This window comes from Phycodurus eques, chromosome 17 (assembly GCF_024500275.1).
Source record: "Phycodurus eques isolate BA_2022a chromosome 17, UOR_Pequ_1.1, whole genome shotgun sequence".
NCBI classification, from domain to species: Eukaryota; Metazoa; Chordata; class Actinopteri; order Syngnathiformes; family Syngnathidae; genus Phycodurus; species Phycodurus eques.
In genome coordinates, this window is record NC_084541.1 from 11,872,371 (window position 1) to 11,893,284 (window position 20,914).

Genomic DNA, 20,914 nt, shown 5'->3' on the forward strand with positions numbered 1-20,914 from the left:
AATAAGTGTCACTTGTTTTCATAAAATTCTAATTTATTGAGCTAGATCTATACATACTGGACAGGTACACTGTGCATTATTATCTTTGGATCTGATTTTAGTGTACAGGACTACTGTATCTAATGGTTTGACGTGCCGTGTGCAATTGACTTCAACGAGCATTTAATTGCGTATGCTGACAAACAGCTGCAATTAAACATTAAAGTTAATGCATTCTAACAGCTTTAAGCACCATGCGATAGAAAACATATTGACATTTCTGCACAGAGGGAGGCGCTCCTGCTCACGTTACAGAAGCAGAAACTCCCCAGCGCTTTCCCCCGGTGCATTAAAATACTGTGCTACTTTCGGGAAGCCATTTTATATAATTTTTGGTCATTATGGGGATAATAGTAAAAAATGCGGAGTACTATGCACAATGAGTGGTCCAATAGTGAGAATGACACACATACATACAGCCGTGAGGGCAGTGATGACACCAACCTGCTCTGTGCAAGAAGGGGCGGTGAGAGCGGCGATTGAGGTGGGATGGGAGAGGGCGGGGGGGGGGCTGGATCAGAACCGCGGACAGTTCTCTGGTAGATGCACGATGGTTTGCTTTGCTCACCTAAACGACAGTGAGATTTTTATTTTTTGGTGTGCAAAAATAAAAAAAAATTCTTAAAAGAGGCGGTGCGGTGATGTCATCGAGACACCGATGAGGTAAAATGAGTTTTGCCTCCTCTCTATCCTCATCCAGAACGAGTGAGCAGAACCTTTTGGACTCCTGTTTGGACCTTAAGTTTTTATGAGGAGTTTTCCTGTATGCTTCTGGAGCGGTTCTATACTGTTTTGTGCATTGTTTTTTTTTAATGCAACTGGATCTTTTTCTTTCTTTTTTTTTTTTTTTTTTTTTAGTTCTGTTTGGGATGTGCCCACAAAAAAACATTTAATATGCTCTGTGTAAGGCATATATGAGTGTGTTTTTTTTCACTCCAAATATGGATCGAGGATGAGAGCATTTTCATGGAACTTTTGCCACTTATGTCCTTTTCGTAATTATATTTTAACAAGGTATAATATAAGGTGAGCAGCGTTTTTTTTCCCCCCATCACAATGGCGCTGAGCGTGAACTGCAGGACTAACCCCAAAGAGCAGGCGTCGGTCCAGAACAGTGTCCCTGACGTCCTGGAGCTCAACGTGGGCGGCCAGGTGTACTACACGCGATACTGCACGCTGGTGAGTAGCCCGAGTTCCCTCCTCGCCAAGTTGTTCTCCAAAAAGGACGCCTCCAACGACTTAGCCCGAGACCCGAAAGGTCGCTACTTCATCGACCGCGACGGCTTCCTCTTCCGCTACGTGTTGGACTACCTGCGGGACAAGCAGGTCGTCCTCCCGGACCACTTCCCCGAGAAAGGTCGGTTGCGGAAGGAAGCGGAGTACTTCCAGCTGCCTGACTTGGTGAGGCTTCTCAGCCCGGAGGAGGTGAAGCAAAGCCCGGATGACTTGTTCCACAGCGACTACGAGGACGGCTCCCAGGGGAGCGAGTCGCGCCACTGCCCGCCGCCCTCGCTCGTCCCCGCGGACAGGAAGAGCGGCTTTGTCACGGTGGGCTACCGGGGGTCGTGCACCGTGGCCCGCGAGGCTCAGACCGACGCCAAGTTCCGCCGCGTGCCCCGCATCCTCATCTGCGGCCGAGTGGCCCTGGCCAAAGAGGTCTTCGGGGAGACCCTGAACGAGAGCCGGGACCCGAACCGGACCCCGGAGCGGTACACGTCCCGCTTCTATCTCAAGTTCAGGCACCTGGAGAGGGCCTTCGACATGCTGTCCGAGTGCGGCTTCCACATGGTGGCGTGCAACTCGTCCGTCGCGGCCTCGTTTGTCAGCCAGCACACTGAGGACAAGTTCTGGTCCAGCTACACCGAATACGTCTTCTACCGTAAGTCGTCGACAAGGGGCGCCAGTGGGGTCTGCTTCTGTGTTATACACGGCTGTCCTTTTGGGTTGGACCTGCTTCCCTATAGTCTAACCCGTCACTTTGGACTGAACCTCCTTCTGTACAATACAAGTTTGGTGCTTTTGGCTTGGACCTTTCACACAAGTTTGGTCCTGTAGGTTTACCTGGTTCTGAAAAGCCTAATACAAGTTTATCACTGTTGGGTTGGACCCAGTTTGATGGTCTAATTGATCCCTTTTGACTGGACTTGGTTCTATTGAACACAATTATAGGGTTTTAGGTTTGGAACTAGTTGAGTATCTTGTACCTTAATACATGTCAGGTTATTTTGGGCTTGGATCCTTTCGTATATATCCTAACATAAGTTTAGTCCTGGTTCTGTATAACTCAGCCAACGTGTGGTCATTATATAATAGACCGGGTTCTGTATAGTCAATATACTCAATATACTGTGACCATTTGGCGTTGGACCTGGTTCTGTACAGTATACCAAAAGTTTGATTCTGGTTCTGCACGGCTTAGCACAAGTGTGGTTGTTTTGGGTTGGAGCGGGTTCTGAATACCTGAACACAAATGTGGTCCTGACTGTAAATGTTAGTAAAATTGTGGTTCTATTTGGCTGGAGCTGGTTTTGTATAGGGGTCATTGGGGTTTGTACCTGGTTCTGTTTTGTCAAACCTAAGTTTGGTTCTGTTCATTTAGAGATGGTACTGGTTCTGTATAGCCAAACCAAGGTCTGATCCTTCATGATCTAACTGGGTCCTTTGGACTGGACCTGGTTCTGTATATCCTAATACAATTTTTGGCTCGTTTAGGTTGGACCTGGTTTTGTATGGCCAAACCCAATTCTGTGTTATATTTATATAGTCATTGCATTCATTTCATGTGTTCGGGATAGGCTCCTTTTGCTTTTCTAGCAACTCTTGCTGGCTCCGGCTCTCCTGCTGGCACCCTTCCACATTTTGGCAGAGAACTAAGACAACCGACCGTGAAGAGAGTGCCGCAACGTTCACCGGTCCATAAGACTTAATGGCGCGACACACTAATCCACATCCACGGATCTTCCCGTCAGATAATTTATGTTGCGCTTTAATACCGGACATCATGAAGATGTCTGTTTTTTTTGGGGGGGTGGAGGGTGTACGGGGGTGTGATGCATTTGTATAAAAGTTCTTAAGCGTGCTGTCAATTATTCACTGAAGGGGATTTAATGATCTTGGGAACAATCCTCTAAATTAGTAGCAAACCTTAGTTATTAGTGAATGAGTGTATTACATTACGAATTAGAAGCATCTTTATTTTGCCAAGTATGTCAAAAACACAAAAGGAATTTGTCTCTGGTAGTTGGAGCCGCTCTAGTACGACAACAGACAGTCAATTGACAGAGAATACTTTTGGGACATAAAGACATTGAGAAAAACAGTCACTGAGCAATAAAAGGTTACTAGTAATCTGGTAATGCCGGTACAATTATTATTATTTTTTTTTACAATTGTCCAAAAACGTGCAGAGTCCTCTAGCAATTAGAGCAGTTTGAATGAGTAATAGAGCAATAGTCCGGTTAGATGACCATTGTGCAAAGGACGCAGAGACTTCAAGAAATGTATGCAGTTTCAAGTGACTATTAGTGCGATAATCTGGGACAATGTCGATTGTGCAAATGGTGCAGATTCTACTCAAGCACATGAGTGGCCAGTATTGGTCAACAACAGATTACAGGCAAATGCACGTCACTTTTCGCGGAGGATAGAGACCGAGCCGTGGCGAATAGCGAAAAAAACAAAACGCCTGGACTCGTATACCACAAACTATAACCCCAAATCATGTAACATTTTGAAACTTGCCTTACAAAAACATAACCCTTGAAAATAAATGGCTTACAGATGATTTGATTTAAAAAGCACACATGCTGTAAAGATTCTCCATCGCTTCCGAACTTAGCTCCTCCCTGACAAACAGTACAAAGATCTTAAAAATCCCAATGTTCACTTCCACATACTTCCTTGAAACCAATTAGTACTTTCCTACTAGCCAGGGCTTTGGAGGCATCGTGTGTCATTTTAGGTGTTACAGAAAGAGCACAAAGAGTATGCCGAGAGCTGCGATTATTTATGTAAAATGTAGTTTACTTTCATAATAATCTTGCCAAAAGTGGTGGAAAAAACAGGTTCAGCTGATAAAACAAACAAGCAAAAAATGCAGGCAGGCAGAAAGTTCACACTCACCTCTCTCTGCTCTGTTCTTCCCATAATAGGGGAATTAGGTTTTTCTTTTTCTTTAGAAGGCAAAATGAGCACAGACTGACAGGGTGGAATGTGATATTGTGGAACGCACAATACAAATTATAAAAAAAATATATGAAAACACAAATTAAAACCTCTGATACCATTGATATCGATTTATATTAAGAGATCAATTAAATCAAATCTAAGCAATAATGACGGTTTGCCTTTAAATTGCCAATATGTCGCTTTGAAAGTGAAGATTTGCCATGGGGCCATCATTTAAAGCACAGGTGTCAAACTCAAGGCCCGGGGGCCAAATCTGGCCCGTCAATTCATTTCATGTGACCCGCGAAAGCAAATCATCTGTGTCAACTTCCATGATTATTGCGCAAATTCTCATAAAATAACAAATAGTAGTGTTGAGGCATTGCAAGCATTTTCTATTTATGGTAACTTGAACAATAGTTGAACAAACTATTATCCTTGACTTTTAATTTCAAAACTAGGTATCCATCAAGGCGGCACGGTGGCCGACTGGTTAGAGCGTCAGCCTCACAGTTCTGAGGACTGGGGTTAAATTCCCGGCCCCGCCTGTGTGGAGTTTACATGTTCTCCCCGTGGCTGCGTGGGTTTCCTCCCACATCCCAAAAACATGCATTAATTGGAGACTCTAAATTGCCCGTAGGTGTAACTGTGAGTGCGAATGGTTGTTTGTTTCTATGTGCTCTGCGATTGGCTGGCAACCAGTTCAGGGTGTTCCCTGCCTCCTGCCCGTTGATAGCTGGGATAGGCTCCAGCACGCCCGCGACCCTCGTGAGAAGCGGATCAGAAAATGGATGGATGGATGGAGGTATCCATCAATTTGCTGTGTGTATGTAATAATGAGGTGACTAAACATTTGTATGGTTTCACAGTCAACGGCCCTCTGAGGGAAACCGGGACTACAATGTGGCCCGTGACAAAAATGAGTTTGACACACCTGATTTAAAGGGACATCTGAGGAAAAAAAACAAAAACAATTACAACTGAAAAAAACATTTTACAAGCATTATTTTGTGTTCCTCTTAGAAGACTACAACCTATGATCAAACATTTTCATATAAACATTTTACTTATTTTAAGGATAGTATTAAAATTATTTTCATGAGACAGAAAAGGTACCGATAGCTACAAAGGACCCAAATAGGTGCATTTGTCCATTGTGTATGAGCGTGCTGACTATTGTTGCCACCATGATGGCGATCAATGTGTGAAGGCAACTATCATGCCATCCATTCATAATAGTGTAAGAACATTGCCCTTTTGAGGGCCTCAACAGGCCTGAAAATTCAGCAATTCCTGCAAGCGCGTTTCCTGGTGAAAATCGATTAATTTTATGGGTTCCTGAACACACGCCTCCCAAACTCATGAAGTTACGATAGAAAGTTAAAAAAAACAAAAAACAAAAAAACTCATCCCTGTCGATCATAACATTACACACGAAAAAGATACATTTTCATTACTGAACAGGAACTTGGCCATTTTGGTTTGAAGCAGCCATTTTGGGTGAATTCCATTCCTCTTTCTAAGGAATTCAACCAAATGAGCCCCAATCGGAAGCAAATAGACAGATGGGCAATGCTAAGTTGTCCATCCATCCGTTTTCAACAACGCTGATCCTGGTTCGGGTCGTGGGGCGCTGGAGCCTATCCCAGCTGACTTTGGGCGAAAGGTGGACTACACCCTGAACTGGTCGCCAGTCAGTTGCAGGGCACATATAGACACGGACAACCATTCAAAACTCACATTCACACCGTCACTGAGTGAGAACTGAACCCATGCTGCAGGCACCAAAATCAGGAGAGTGTACCACTAAACCATCAGTGACTTCACTAAATTGTGAATATTGTTTTTAAGCTATCTGATGTGGGCAGAGAATGTCAAAGTTTTACGATAATTTTCAGCATTTACCATAAAAAAGAGGGTATGAAGGAGCCTGTTCATCACTGCTTACAGCTTTAGTTTTCCCTTAGGCCTTTTGTGGCCCCAAACCTGACAACAACAGGCTAAAAACATTTGTCAGTTTTTGGCAGCAGCTATGCAAATTTTGAATTCTTATTCCATCCTCGCTCTGCAAGTCATTTCGGATTGCACAGCAAGGGGACGTTTCTGCTACTTTTAGCAAATGTAATGATGTGGTGCTCCTCTTTCATATTCATAGGAAAACCGTTTTGCAGATCAAAAAGGGAGGCTGTTATTTTGGTGCCTTGTTCTCCAGATGTCTGCCAAGTAAAATAGGTACGGGCAGAGACACAAACACGCTAATTTATGTTCTGACACAAATAGCTGCATTTGAATACAAAATCTTTTGTGTAGCCATACATTAAAGACTGGGTTTGTAGGACAGAGGCTGCTGGTTGGAACCCCTTGAGCTGTCCTTTAGCTTTTACCATAAGGAGGTGCGCTCTTTTCATCTTGTTGCCATGCCTTACACCGCTTCCCAATCCAGATCTCAGTATGCAGCAAGATAGCGCTAGCTGCTTTTAGATGCTTCACTGCTTTCTTTTGCAACCCTTCTGCTTCGTATTCATGTTTTTGTCTGCATGCTTGTACATCTTTATTCATCTTCATTCAACCTTCATTTCTACATCAGTCACATTTGAGCTAGTTTGTCCAGCAGTTGGTTCCTGAATGGCGTGACGGAAACGGGGGTAGCTGTGGATGAGCGTTGGAGAATACGGCTTTTGAGTCTCGGGCCATCTGCTCTCCATCGGGTAAGACTTAATTCATAGTCTTCTTATGTCACAAAATTTACAACTCTGATGAATAAGGGCTAGTTTGGACCATCTCCTTCCTGTAGACCAGGGTCTGGCCAAACCTTTTTTTTTCCAACTCAAATCAGGACTTTGTCCTGAACTTTCATCCCCGGGACCCCATACTTCCTAAAATACATCATGTATTGCTATAATGTCACCATATAATACAGTATACATAAAGTAAAGAACACAAAAGATATGATTCTTTTACAATAAAAATGGGATAAAAAGCCCTTTGCTAAGAAAGGGTGTGGCTGCTTGATGGTCAATAATATTGATTACAGGTATTTCACTGTGACGATTGATGACACAATAAAAATGTGAAAAGCCCGATTTAAGACATTAGCCAATGACTGAATAGGTTTTTGGAAATCACAAATTCTAATTGTATGTGATGATGCCTAAGAAAAGAAGTAATTGAGCACTATTTTTACATCACATCAGATCAGGGCAATCAGGTTGGTCCCCTGTTCCAAAAACATGCATGTTAGGTAAACTGAAGACTCTAAATTGTCCATAGGTGTGAATTGTAGTGTAAACTGTTGTTTGTTTATACTGTGTGTACCCTTGCAATTGGTTGGCGACCAGTCCATGATGTAATCTGCCTCTTGCCCAGAGTCAGCTGGGATAGGTTCCAGCTCACATGCAACCTTAATGAGTACAAGCACGATAAAAAATGGACAGAAGAATGTTTTTAGACAAAGAAATGTAATAACCTGTTCTGAATGAGCTGCACACTTCAATTGTTCGAACCTGTTGAGAAATGGCGGTGCTATACAAAAGCTATGACATTTGAAGACAAATTGTCTGTTCCACGAGATCTTTGGTTATTTTCCAGGTATCTGAAGTAGATGTGCTTAAGGAAGCTTGAGCAACAAGCTTTTTGGAGAGACAGTCACAGTTGATCCTTAATTATTCCCAGTTTTATACCTTTCAGCTTTATTCAGGACCTCCGTTATCTTTGTCCGTCCCCTTTTTTAGTTATCTCCTTCCGCTTTCACAATGTTTGTGACTGTTCAAAATGCCGCTCAACCCCTAGAGGGCAGACAGGCGTATTCATCAATGTGTTGCATGGCTGGTCTGACTTATAATTTATCATCTCGACTGACAGTCGGTTCAGCCGTGTTCACCGCGGGGCCTGACAGGACTGAACCAATGGATACCAACAACAAAACATTCCTTCAGCTGCCAGAAACATTTTTTAGTCTGCAAGTTGATATGTGAGATACAAGCTTTATTCTCACTGCGGCAACACATGAATGGTCTTTGGAAACGACTGTTTAAATATGCAAAGCAAATATGGCAGCTCGCCACTATTTGAAATGTATTTTTTTTTTTATAAAATCCAACAAAATTATCATAGTCATAGCAAGTTAATGTTCTAAACATTTTAGGTATGGTGACGATGCTTTAGGATAAAGCAGTTGGTACCGTTTATTTCAATATGTATTTTATAGTTGATACAGAGTGTAGAGTCTTTGGTGAAATTCCTTTCACAGGGTAGTACAGGGTGTTTGGAAAGTCACTGTGCAGTTATATTTTTGTAATAGACATGTTTCAATCTAGTTGGCCATCTGATGTCAACTCGAGTCTCCGCTGGAGACTAGCCGGGTCACCAGAAAAAGGTTTAACACCACTAAATGTCACAGAACTGCAACCAATCATCATTAAAATTTATGTGGACAGCTATACTTATGCCCACGTCTGTCTCTAAAAATGTCAGAACGATGTCCCCAATATTTAGTATTTTATGGATGATAAAAAGTTTTCCTCATTATAGAGGACTTTGCTGGTATCTGTGTTCAGGTGGAAACTTTGTGACACGTCGCCCTGCATTTGAGAGTTTGACAGCAGAAGAAAAGAATACTTTGGCCAAGCCTTGAAAACCCAGAAAAAATGATCACTTAAAAATGTAAGATAAGAGCGAACAATGAAGCGCGATATAGTGGGGGAACACTCATTGATTGATTGTTAATTTCTCCCTTGAGTGATCAAGGACATTTCTCGTCTTTTCATGTAGGTAAGTGACCAAACTCAAATTCGTGTGATCCCCCCCTGGCCCTAGTGGCTGACAACATTAGCCGTGGCAGTCCCACGCTGCAGGCCTGTAGCAAGTAATTAGTTGACGAGCAGACAGGCCGTGACAGCTCTGAGGAGAGTCTTGATAGGTACAGCTGCTACGCTGGCCTCATCTCAGAGGGGGAGTTTAACGCTCCACACCGCAACTCTGCATTATTCAGGCTACGAGGAAGATCGGGGAAAACATCGCTCCTCTTGCAAATGCTACTGCTGCGGTGGCTACAGGATCTGCGGTGCTGCTACAACAAGAGCAAACAATTATCCTCATAGTACTTGTGTCATTAATCTAAGTTTTACTGCTATGGAACCATTACTAGCAGAACACTGTGATGCTTTATAGGGGATGGAAAAATATTTGGTAACATTTGCAGGGGTTCAAAATGATCTTATAAAGCAGTAGAGCCATGGGATTGATACTATCCAATCAGAAAAACAATGCAACATGCTGTCTCTGTGTGTTAACCCTGTATGACTGGAAATCAGTCCAGGGATAGTCTGGGATAGACCTTAGCCAACTCTCAACTCGAAATGAGTGGTTGTAGCAGACCACAGTATATCCTTTCTATTTAAGGTACTGCTGTACCATAAGATTTGCTCAACAAAACAACAAGAAAACATTTATATTATAAGGTCAGGTAAACCGTAAGCTGTCCTTTGAATGGCACTGGATCAATGAGGAAAATAATTCATCAAAATTGCAGACAGAGATAACATTTTTGGCCCATGTCGAGAGCCTAAATCCGGTTATCTTCTTCTTTTCCTTTCGGCTTGTACAAAATTTGAATGTGATCCATATACAGTAAAACTGTGACCTGTGTTCTGAACATAAATATCTCGGATGGCTATTAAGCCAATGTATCTCCTGGGCTACTCTGGCGGGACACAATAATGGCTATACAAGACGGATAAATCATCCATCCATCCATCCATTTTCTGAGCCGCTTCTCCTCACTAGGGTCGCGGGCGTGCTGGAGCCTTTCCCAGCTGTCATCGGGCAGGAGGCGGGGTACACCCTGAACTGGTTGCCAGCCAATCGCAGGGCACATACAAACAGACAACCATTCGCACTCACATACACACCTACGGGCAATTTAGAGTCTCCAATTTATGCACGTTTTTGGGATGTGGGAGGAAACCCACGCAGCCACAGGGAGAACATGCAAACTCCACACAATCGGGGCCAGGGATTGAACCCGGGTCCTCAGAACTGTGAGGCTGACGCTCTAACCAGTCGGCCACCGTGCCGCCTACGGATGGATCATAATAATGAGAATTAATGCTCAACCCCCATGGCCGAGAAAGAATTTGGTAGTTTTGCGTTTGATGGCAGTTGTTGAAACTTCACTGCCATGCCTTGACTGCTAGCAATGGTGAGTTTAATTTTTTTTCTCGATTTAGGATTGGACATCTGTGTATTACTGTATACAGGAAGTCCTCGGTTTACGATGGCGTTCCTGTCATGAAGACAAAAACCGGAACACACACCCATGACAGTTCCATTCATACGGCGGCGACGTAACCTGAAATTGTATTCAAATACAACTGTCTATTACTCACCTTTCGGTTGACTGTCAGAGTGAGCAAAATTTTGCGCTTTCTTTAGTAGTAAAGCATCCCTAAAAAGATCTAATGGTCTTAAGCCATTAAAAAACATTCACATAAGCATTAATTAGCAGCAATCCATTGGTAGTTTTTACTTGAAATATACATTAAAGGTTATACTGTGTATCCCCACATCTGCCTCTAGATGTAGGTAAGGATTTATGCAGCACTTAACCTATCACAGGTGTTAAACTTAAGGCTAGATCCAGCTTGCCACATCATTTTCATATGACACACCGTTTTAGCAAACGGTGTGTCTACTGAATAATAGTTTTACAAGTGTATGAATTGTTATGTGTGTTCCTTAAATTAGCATAAAATGGCAAAGCTACACACTGTTTTGATCTGACATTTATTCAACATAAAACAAAATTTTATTTTGTTAAGATTTCAATTTGGATTGCAGTGTGTCCTTGACAGGGCGGGTTTCTGTTTCGGTTAAGGCAACAACAACAATTAAAGTTGAAATGCGCCGTAGTCTACCACTAAACTACGGTAAAGCAGTAGTACAGTCGTAATTATTGTAAATATTTGCATGAAAAACACTTCTAGACCATGAATGAGAAAAATAATTCAACTGAAAAGCAGTAAGTACGGAAGCAATGAAACGTGCGTTCTTGTGGTGCGTGACAACGTATTGTTACGCTACAGGGCAAACTAGCTAATCGCGCGTTCGTCACCTCAAAATGTCCTATGACCAGACCATCGTATTCCAAAGACCCCCTGTACATGGTTCAATTTTGGTAGCCACTGTACAAAATCTCAACAAGAGAAGTTTGTCTTTGAAGGACTCCTGGAAACAGTCAAAATCACTCTAAAATGGCCACTTCACACCAAGATGACAGACTTCCTGTCTCTTCTCCGGCATGGGTTTTTGAGATTTTCTTCTCCTTATAGTTGTGCCTACCAACGTTCATGTTGCTAAGTGACACTGGCTTCGGGGGTTGAGTTATCTTTGGCCCAAGAATAATAGCGATGACGAAACAAAGCTATGACCAGAGAACTTTCTCACTGCATGCTCTAGTCCCAATAACGAAAGAAGGTCTTGTAATGTTCTCTGATAATTGTCTCGGGTTGTCATATCCAAGTATTTCAATGAGTGTCTTCTGGTAGGTTATGAATGAATGGAAAGAAAAGGTTAAGCAATTAAAGGTAAGGGCAAAACTATAAATGCAATAAGACTGAAGGAAAGAAGGGGGTTCAATAAATGACTATGGTTTTTCAGGTGCTGCAATTAGCTTACATTACATACTTTTTAATATTATCTTGCATTTCTATTGATGTTTTTCATTGATTTCTGCATGCAAGGTCACTGCAGTGGCGTGTGAAGATGCAGCTTCAGGCAAGTCAGCCATGGACTACAATGATGAACAAAAAATGGTTCAGGCCAAGTAGGTCATACGGAGAGAAGATTTTTTTTGTCTTGGCTCCTCTTGACATTCTCCCCTGGAAGCTTAGTGTAGCTAGGTAGTGTAGATTCCCATAATCCCCGCAACCTGGAGGATACGTGCAGCTGCAGAGATCTGGAGGGGAGAGGAGCGAGAGTCAACAACAAGCTTCCCCCTTAAGCCCTGGGTGACTCGCTCCTGTGCTCGCCATCCATCAGCCTCTTTTCTCCTAATCTTTTGACTCTTGACTCTCTATTCTCTCTGAGGTGGTCGCCGCGCTTCCTCTTTCGGGGCCCTAAGAGAGGCTATTACGAGGGGGCGTCCAAGTGTGGAGCGCTTGTGGAGGAGCAGCCAAATGCATCCAACCTTAAGCGACTCTGCTATGTGCTGGACGTTAGGTGTACAGCGCAAACCTTCTGAAATACAAATTTTGATGTAGGGGAAGCCATTTACCAGAGAAAAATGACAGAATAGACTTTGGATGTACACACTGATTTTTCACAATCGATTTTGCAAAATGTGAGAGACCCCACACATGACGATGAAAAACTCGACAAGCGTTTTCTTGTTAAGAGTGTGTGGTGCTCTGTTAGTCATCTCGAATACACCACACGATAAGCGCAATAAGAACACCTTTGCTGATTTTTTTTTTCTCATCATGTGTGAGGTCTCTCAGTCAAAAAGTTAAGATGTTAAAATTTGTTGTAGGTGGTAATAAGTTTTATACAGTACATTAAAAACAAATTTTTCTATCAGTGGTTCTTCGGGGGCCATACAACATTTCTGGATGACAATTGAACAAATATTTGTATGATATATTAAGAGTATATATGGGTTCAATGTTTTTTTTTTTGTAACAGTTCTTCTGAGGTTTGGTTTGTTTTTGAACTTCACGGCGGGTTGGCTCAAATACTCTCGTGGGCCACCGGAGCATTGAAGAGACACAAATTAGGAAGCATGGAGAAGTGTGAGGAAACATGTACTAGAACATAACCAACTAAGTCCTAACGTAGCTTGTCTGCTACGCATCAAGCCAACATATAGAATCTGGTTCCATGTGTGTTTTTAGTGCGGCTCGAAACTTTTAACAGCTAAACTTTTGCCTGGTGAAACAGCTGGTCAGTCTTCAGACCATTAGTACTCCAACTTCAAGATCAGCCCCCCCCCCCCAACACCACCACCACTCCACCCAGTTTGATCGCATCTCAAATCACTACCGTTTCCTCATTAGAATCCTGCATTGTCACTCACGCAGCAGTGTCCCACTGCTTGAACCGGCATATGTGTGTTCATTCTACAGTGGGTTATAGCTTCGCGGTGCATGAGCATATCAGCAGCGTTTCATTTGCAAGTCTTTATGTCCCTTAACAAACCGAGGGGCACTAATGTGGCAACTCCAGAGGAAATTAACTCCAGGGGAAATTATCTCCAAAGGAAATGGCTGGAACCAGTCATCTTGACGGTTCATGTAAATATATAATGGCTTTTTTTCTTATTAGGAGCTCGAGCAATGGCTTTTAATGTATTTGTTTTCATCATGGCCATCCTTTATAAGACACTTATCAACATGCTTTCAGAAATTCAAACGTTTATTACCAGAAGACTATAGGGGCACATTAAAAGTTGTGTTTCATACGTTTCTGACTTTTCGGAAAAAAAAATTCTTAGTGGGTAGAAATCACATTTCTACTGTGTGATAGTGAAATTTTGATTACCCAATTACATTACCGTTGTTTCTCAATAGGAATGACATTTGACTGCCTTTCCGAAATTGACAGTGAGCAAAGTTAAAATAGTTATCAATCCATCCATTTTCAGTAGCACTAGGGTTGCGGGTGAGCTAAAGCATATCCCAGCAGACTTTGGATGAGAGGCACGGGTACGCCCTGGAATGGTCGCCAGACAATCTCATGACACATAATAGACAAACAACCAGTCACACCTCTGGACAATTTAGTCTTCAATGAACCTAAAGTGCATGTTTTTGGAATGTGCGATGGACGCCACAAAGAAAGCATAGAGATTTGAACCCAGAATTCAGAAATGTGAGGCAGATGAGCTAATCACTAATGCTCCGTGCTGCCTTAAAATATTATGTTAAAATAGTTATATCTTGAAATACTTTATTTTTTTCAAGTCTCTGAATATTCAAGCTCCTGTTTCAATACCAGTAAACCTTTTACACTGGCTTTAACACATAGGTGAGATGTTACCTGTGTGTAAGGGAACGCCACAATGAGGGAAAAGGGGCTTGAAGTTTCAGACTCGATACCTTTTACTCTGCCTGTAAAAGCAGGCATTTTACTGCGTTTTTTGCTCCTGTGTATAAAAGGCATGCACACGGAATAACTAGTCACACAAATATTCCATCTTTCAAAGGTGTTTCATAAAAGTGTGACTAATTTAACTTAGAAATGCATAAAAAGCTGACATTTCATTTACTGTATGTTGAGCACCGTACAGAAGAAAGTAAGCGTGATGTCACTCGTACTATCACACACACGCTCAATGGAGACAAACTCATTCACATCTTTCTGATGAAAAATGACAAGGAAAATATGATTTGGATGGAGCAGGTATGGATTCAGTCTGAACCGATGGCAGTGATATACACAGCAGAGCACACCGAAGAGATAGTCCGTCTTTATCTGTTTAACTGTGATTTCGACTGGAGACGCCTTTAAGCGATCGAAGAGGATTTAAACGGCTGAATGAATCAGAGAGAGATCGCTGTCCACCTCACTGGTGAGTAAGCAGGAACCTATCCCAGCAGGCTGTGGGTGAGAGGCGAGGTAAACTCTGGACTGGTCGCGAGCCAATCGCAGAGCACATATAGACAAACAACCATCCACACTCACATTCACAACTATAGACAATTTAGAGTTTATCAAGTTATGAGCCGTCACTTGTTTGATAATTTTGCGATGTGCTGTGAGCAGAAATTTGACTTAGGAAGCTTCACATATGCCATTGCTTGAGTGAACTGGAAAAAAAAAGGAAAACAAAATTAAGGTTTTGGAATGCCCTCGCATGTGGGCAAGGATTGCCACCGTTGCCGATCCACTTTCAGCCATTTACTGAATTAGACCAATAGTCAAACACACAAATGCAAAATGAAAACACTGGCAATGAGCAGACCCTCACACTGAAATAACCAACTAACAAATACAACCCAAAAATACACTTTATCACTAGTTTATTTCTGAACATGCGCATTTGATTAAATTAAGATCGAACTAGAAGTGTCACAATTAATAAAAAACTAGTCGATCATTAAGTTAATCGTAACTATTTTGATAAACGATTTGATCATTTAGAGCCATTGTTTATCTTAAAATTGTCCTATTCCTCTGATTTCAGCCTTTCAAGAGTAAATATTGGAAAACAATGATTAAAATATTTGCCCATTTTTGACATGTTGCTGACAAAACCAGTAACTGAATCATAATCTAGTTATGAGAAAAAAAATAATTGTTTAATCTTTTACAAAAATAATGGCTATTTACAGCTATAGTATGAATACTTAATGTTATTGGTATGTACAACCCCAATTCCAATGAAGTTGGGACGTTAAACATAAATAAAAACAGAATACAATGATTTGAAAATCATGTTCAACCTATATTTAATTGAATACACTACAAATCCAAGATGTTTAATGTTCAAACTGATTAACGTTATTGTTTTTAGCAAATAATCATTAACTTAGAATTTTATGGCTGCAACACGTTCCAAAATAGCTGGGATAGGGTCATGTTTACCACTGTGTTACATAACCTGTATGTACCTTTCAGCATTAATGGTGCCTTCACAAATTACCCATGCCATTGGCACTAACACAGCCCCATACCATCACAGATGCTGGCTTTTGAACTTTGCATCCATAACAGTCCGGATGGTTCTTTTCCTCTTTGGCCCGGAGGACACGACGTCCACAATTTCCCAAAACAATTTGAAATGTGGACTCGTCGGACCACAGAACACTTTTCCACTTTGCATTAGTCCATCTTAGATGAGCTCGTGCCCAGAGAAGCCGGCGGCGTTTCTGGGTGTTGTTGACAAATGGCTTTTGCTTTGCATAGTAGAGTTTCAAGTTGCACTTACGGATAATAGCGCTTAACTGTATTTACTGACATTGGTTTTCTGAAGTGTTCCTGAGCCCATGTGGTGATATCCTTTACACACTGATGTCGGTTTTTGATGCAGTGCCGCCTGAGGGATCGAAGGTCACGGGCATTCAATGTTGGTTTTCGGCCTTGCCGTTTAGATGCAGTGATTTCTCCAGATTCTCTGAACCTTTTGATGATATTATGGACCGTAGATGATGAAATCCCTAAATTCCTTGCAATTGTCCGTTGAGGAACATTGTCCTTAAACTGTTCGACTATTTTCTCACGCACTTGTTCACAAAGAGGTGAACCTCACCCTATCTATGCTTGTGAATGACTGAGCAATTCAGGGAAGCTCCTTTTATACCCAATCATGGCACCCACCTGTTCCCAATTTGCCTGTTCACCTGTGGGGTGTTTCAAACAGGTGTTTGATGAGCATTCCTCAACTTTCTCAGTCTTTTTTGCCACCTGTCCCAGCTTTTTTGGAACGTGTTGCAGCCATAAAATTAATTAATAAAATGATTATTTGCTAGAAACAATAACGTTAATCAGTTTGAACATGAAATATGTTGTCTTTGTAGTGTATTGAATTAAATATAGGTTGAACATGATTTGCAAATCATTGTATTCTGTTTTTATATATGTTTAACACAACGTCCCAACTTCATTGGAGTTGGGGTTGTAGTTGAACCGTAAGCAGCCTCAGAAGTTTATATCAAACTATTAGCCCTTTCTTCGCATTAATCAGTCCCCAAGAAGTACTGTAGCTCTCAGGCTCAAAAAGGTTTTTGAGTACATCACTCCCACTCGTGATATCGTGTAATTATTGTTTATTTGGTTTTGTTTCATCATTAAACAATACAAATAATAATAATAATAATAATCTGTAAATAAAAAGTACTAGGGAAAAAAAGTTTCGTCAATAAACTTTAATGCCAAATATATAGCAATTATTCGATTAATTGTTTAAATAATCGATAGAATAAACGATTCTAGAAAAATATTCAATACTGACAGCCCTAGTTACGAGCTCAGTCACGGAACGAATTAAACTTTGATACACTTTTGGAGGTCTGTCACTCAATATTTATTCTATTCAGTACAGAGTAAAGGCCTGAATATCTTTGTGGAACAAGATGAGAGTACAAAGTATAAAAATGAGTATCTATATAAGAGTTTGAAACGAGATGGCGTCCGCGTGTCACGTTTAATCATTTCAATTTGAAGAGTTTTGCGGCAGGGCGACTGTCTTCTGTCGCCTCGAGACGATGATTTGTCACCGACGCCAACGACTATCCGCCATCGTCCCGTCTCGGCGGCTGTTTGTTATTCGCCGTGGAATGAATTATTGAGTGCTGCTCACCGAGGACTGTCCGGACGGCTAAGCCGTCTCACGGAGGGCGTTGCTGCTTGTTTGTAAACGTGATGGGCTACTTACATGCACACATGCTTGCTGTATAATACAAGCGGAGGATGATTTACTGGGCTAAGAAGCTACACTTGCAACCCCGCTGATGGGAGATGTGTTGTGGGAGCCAATGGCATAAACACATGGCTATGCACACACAAACAAATTCAGATGAGATCGGACAGTTGCATCTAGCCTTGGAGACGCAGCAATATTAAGCCGGCCAAATCTTTGAAGTGATTGGTGAACTCCGTGTGTCCAGTGAGCAGTTTTGTACTTGTAGATGTGATCATTTTGCATGCATGTGCTGGCTTGTTATGTGCCGGGAGGCAAATGGAGCACGACGATTATCAGCATCCATCAACTCAGGAAGCCATTTAGCCAATTAAAATGCATCCAGGATGACATTTGGATGCAACAGTCCCTGTTAATTATCAAGGTTTTCTCTTTCATGCATCACAGTGGGATCAGTGTAATAATGGAGTTGTCTCATAATATAATGACCTTGAAGAGCAATTGGCATTTATCTTGATTAGGGCCCAGTGCATGTACGTGTGGACTGTACAATTATTGGAGTATGTGTCTGTGCTGCATAGAAAGGACACCAGCCTTGTTCAGGTCACACTTTTGTCATGTCACCCAATAACAGCAACTGTCTGTCACCCTGCTCCATTCCACATCCACTGCCTCTGACAAACACCTGCTGGACAAAACATTAGGTACTCCTGTACAATTCAACACAAGAGCTGTATCGTGAGATAATAATGCTCAGTTTTGATTGAACCTGTCAGAGAGGTATTGATTTTGCAATAATTTTATTGTTTTAGTATCACACAGGTGTCAAACTCAAAGCCAGATCTAGCCCTTCATTGTCATTTTATGTGGTTCGTGAAGGCTTGCCACAATTTTTCAAAACTAGCCATAAATATTATAACCCAATATATGTATAAAAAAAAGCATACACACTCCTGTTCAAAAGATGAAAATGAGACAAGATAAATCAACAACAACCCAGTGTTACCAACTAAGCTGCAGTATTATATAGGTCACTTATTTAGTGACATTTCTGACCCCTTTAGTGATTATTTTTACCAAAAAGTGACTAACTGTAAATATTATTTTTTAATGTTCATAATCTTTAAGGGTGTTCAACCTTTTGATTTGTTCCGTTTTCAAATTCATTTTCCCCATTGCATTTTTTTAAATATAATTAATATGGTTAAGGATTTAACCCTTCACCATCATAATATAATATGGAACTTCATTTTTCTGCCATCCTGATTATAATTCAAATCTGGAGAATAATCATTAATGGCAATCCAATGATGCTAATGTCTCCTCACCACACAGAAGCTCGGCTGGCATGTATTCATTAAGTGTGCGCCACACCTTGCGTAACACATTAAAATGGCACGCTGTGATCTTTGAGAGGAATTAACATTTAAAAGATGTAGTGGAAAGATGATGTGTACAGAAGTGGAGCAACAAAGGATGAACACACACACACACACACACACACACAGAGCGTTTTGGCTCTGTGACACCATGATAATGTGTTTTGGATAACAACCTACGAGTTGGCGTTTTTCTACGATAATATTATTTCCTGCTTTGCTTTGTAGGTCTCACCTTCCTGTTCCATATTTGCTTCTGCCAGAGCTTTGAATTGTTGTACTTATTTATTTTTTGCCGTCTTTTATGTTTCCTGCGGAGCATTTGAAACACGGAGGTGTTCTTTTTAGATTTTCTGTCTCCCCCATAAAGAATGTATCACTGGTTACATGGCTGATTTTGGACATCTCATTTGCCAGGGCGTCGGGGAGCAGCTGTCAGACACAGATAGTCTCTGATTTATGACCACTTTAGGTTCGGACCAATCAGTCGTAAATTAGAGCTTTGCAGTCACTCCCATCTGGACACACGTGAAGTGGAATATATCACAAACTTTAATCCCTTCTTCAAATGCTCTCATAGGGAGAAAAGTACATCATTATGGCTTGTTTTCAAGAGCTTGGAAATATCCATGTACATGATTGGCCTTTGAAAAGGACTCCAAAGTTGAACATGCGATCCTTTCACCATTATATTAACCATCCATCCACCCATTTTCTGAGCCGCTTATCCTCACAAGAGCCGCGGGAGTGCTGGAGCCTATCCCAGCTATCATCGGGCAGGAGGTAGGGTACACCCTGAACTGCTTGCCAGCCAATCGCAGGGCACATATAAACAAACAACCATTCGCACTCACATTCACACCTACGGGCAATTTAGAGTCTTCACCTAACCTACAATGCATGTTTTTGGGATGGGGAAAGAAACCAGAGTGCCCGGAGAAAACCCACGCAGGCACGGGGAGAACATGGAAACTCCACACAGGCGGGGCCGGGGATTGAACCGAGACTTCAGAACTGGGAGGCAGACGCTCCGTGCCACACCATTATTATTATTACATTTTATTATTGCATTAGTATTAAAATGACATTTTAAAAATGTATTAAAACATATTTAGGGAGTTATATATAAAATAACATAAAATGTAAAAAAAAAAGATAAATTGTACAATTTTAGCATCGTTAACATGGTCAAAAAAAGTGCATGAAGTAGTTACTTTTAAATATTATTGTAACAATAACATGAAATACAAAAGCTAATTTTAGGTTTTAACCACTTTCAAGGGGAGTTCTTTTTATTTATGTATAGATTCCTCATTTATTATTTTATTTCATTATCTATTTCCGTTCTTTCGTCAGCATTACCATTTTTATCCAATCATCCATTTGTATTCCGGCATAACCTGTTTTACCCTACTGTCCATTTCTATTCTATTATCAGGATTACCATATTTCATCCTATCATCCATTCCTATTCTAACGTTGGCATTACATTTAAATCCAAGTGTCCATTTCTATTTCACTGTCGACATTGCCCTTTTCTTCGCCCTTTTCTATACTATCGTCAACATTACCATTTTTATCCTAACGTCGGCATGACCTTTTTCATCATATCGTCCAATTTCCATTTTATAGTCCTTATTACGTTTCCTATCCCATCGTCCATTTCTATTGTATAGTCGGCAATACCATTTTGATCCTAGAAACCATTTCTTTTCTATTGCCGGGATTATCATTTTATCATATTGCTCATTTCTATCTATTGTCGGCATTGTTTTTATCCTATTGTCCATTTCTATTACATCACCGACATTACTATTTTTATCCTATTGCCCATTTCTATTCTATCATCTGCATTCCCGTTTTTATTCGAACATCAGCATGACCTTTTTTTTTATCCTATTATTAATTTCTGTTTTGTAGTAGGCTTTACTGTTTTCATCCTACTACCCATTTCCATTATATTGTAGACAATACC

At 41.2% G+C, this 20,914-nt stretch overlaps 1 protein-coding gene across 1 annotated transcript in view; it reads left to right on the forward strand.

Moving 5' to 3' along the window:
- Positions 1–952: 952 nt before the first annotated feature.
- Positions 953–20,914, forward strand: part of kctd16b (potassium channel tetramerization domain containing 16b) — an 84,572-nt gene continuing 64,610 nt past the window's right edge. The window contains exon 1 of the mRNA XM_061702463.1: positions 953–1,918. Coding sequence (XP_061558447.1) covers positions 1,096–1,918 — 823 coding nt within the window. The 5' untranslated portion in view covers positions 953–1,095. The remainder of the gene's footprint in view (positions 1,919–20,914) is intronic.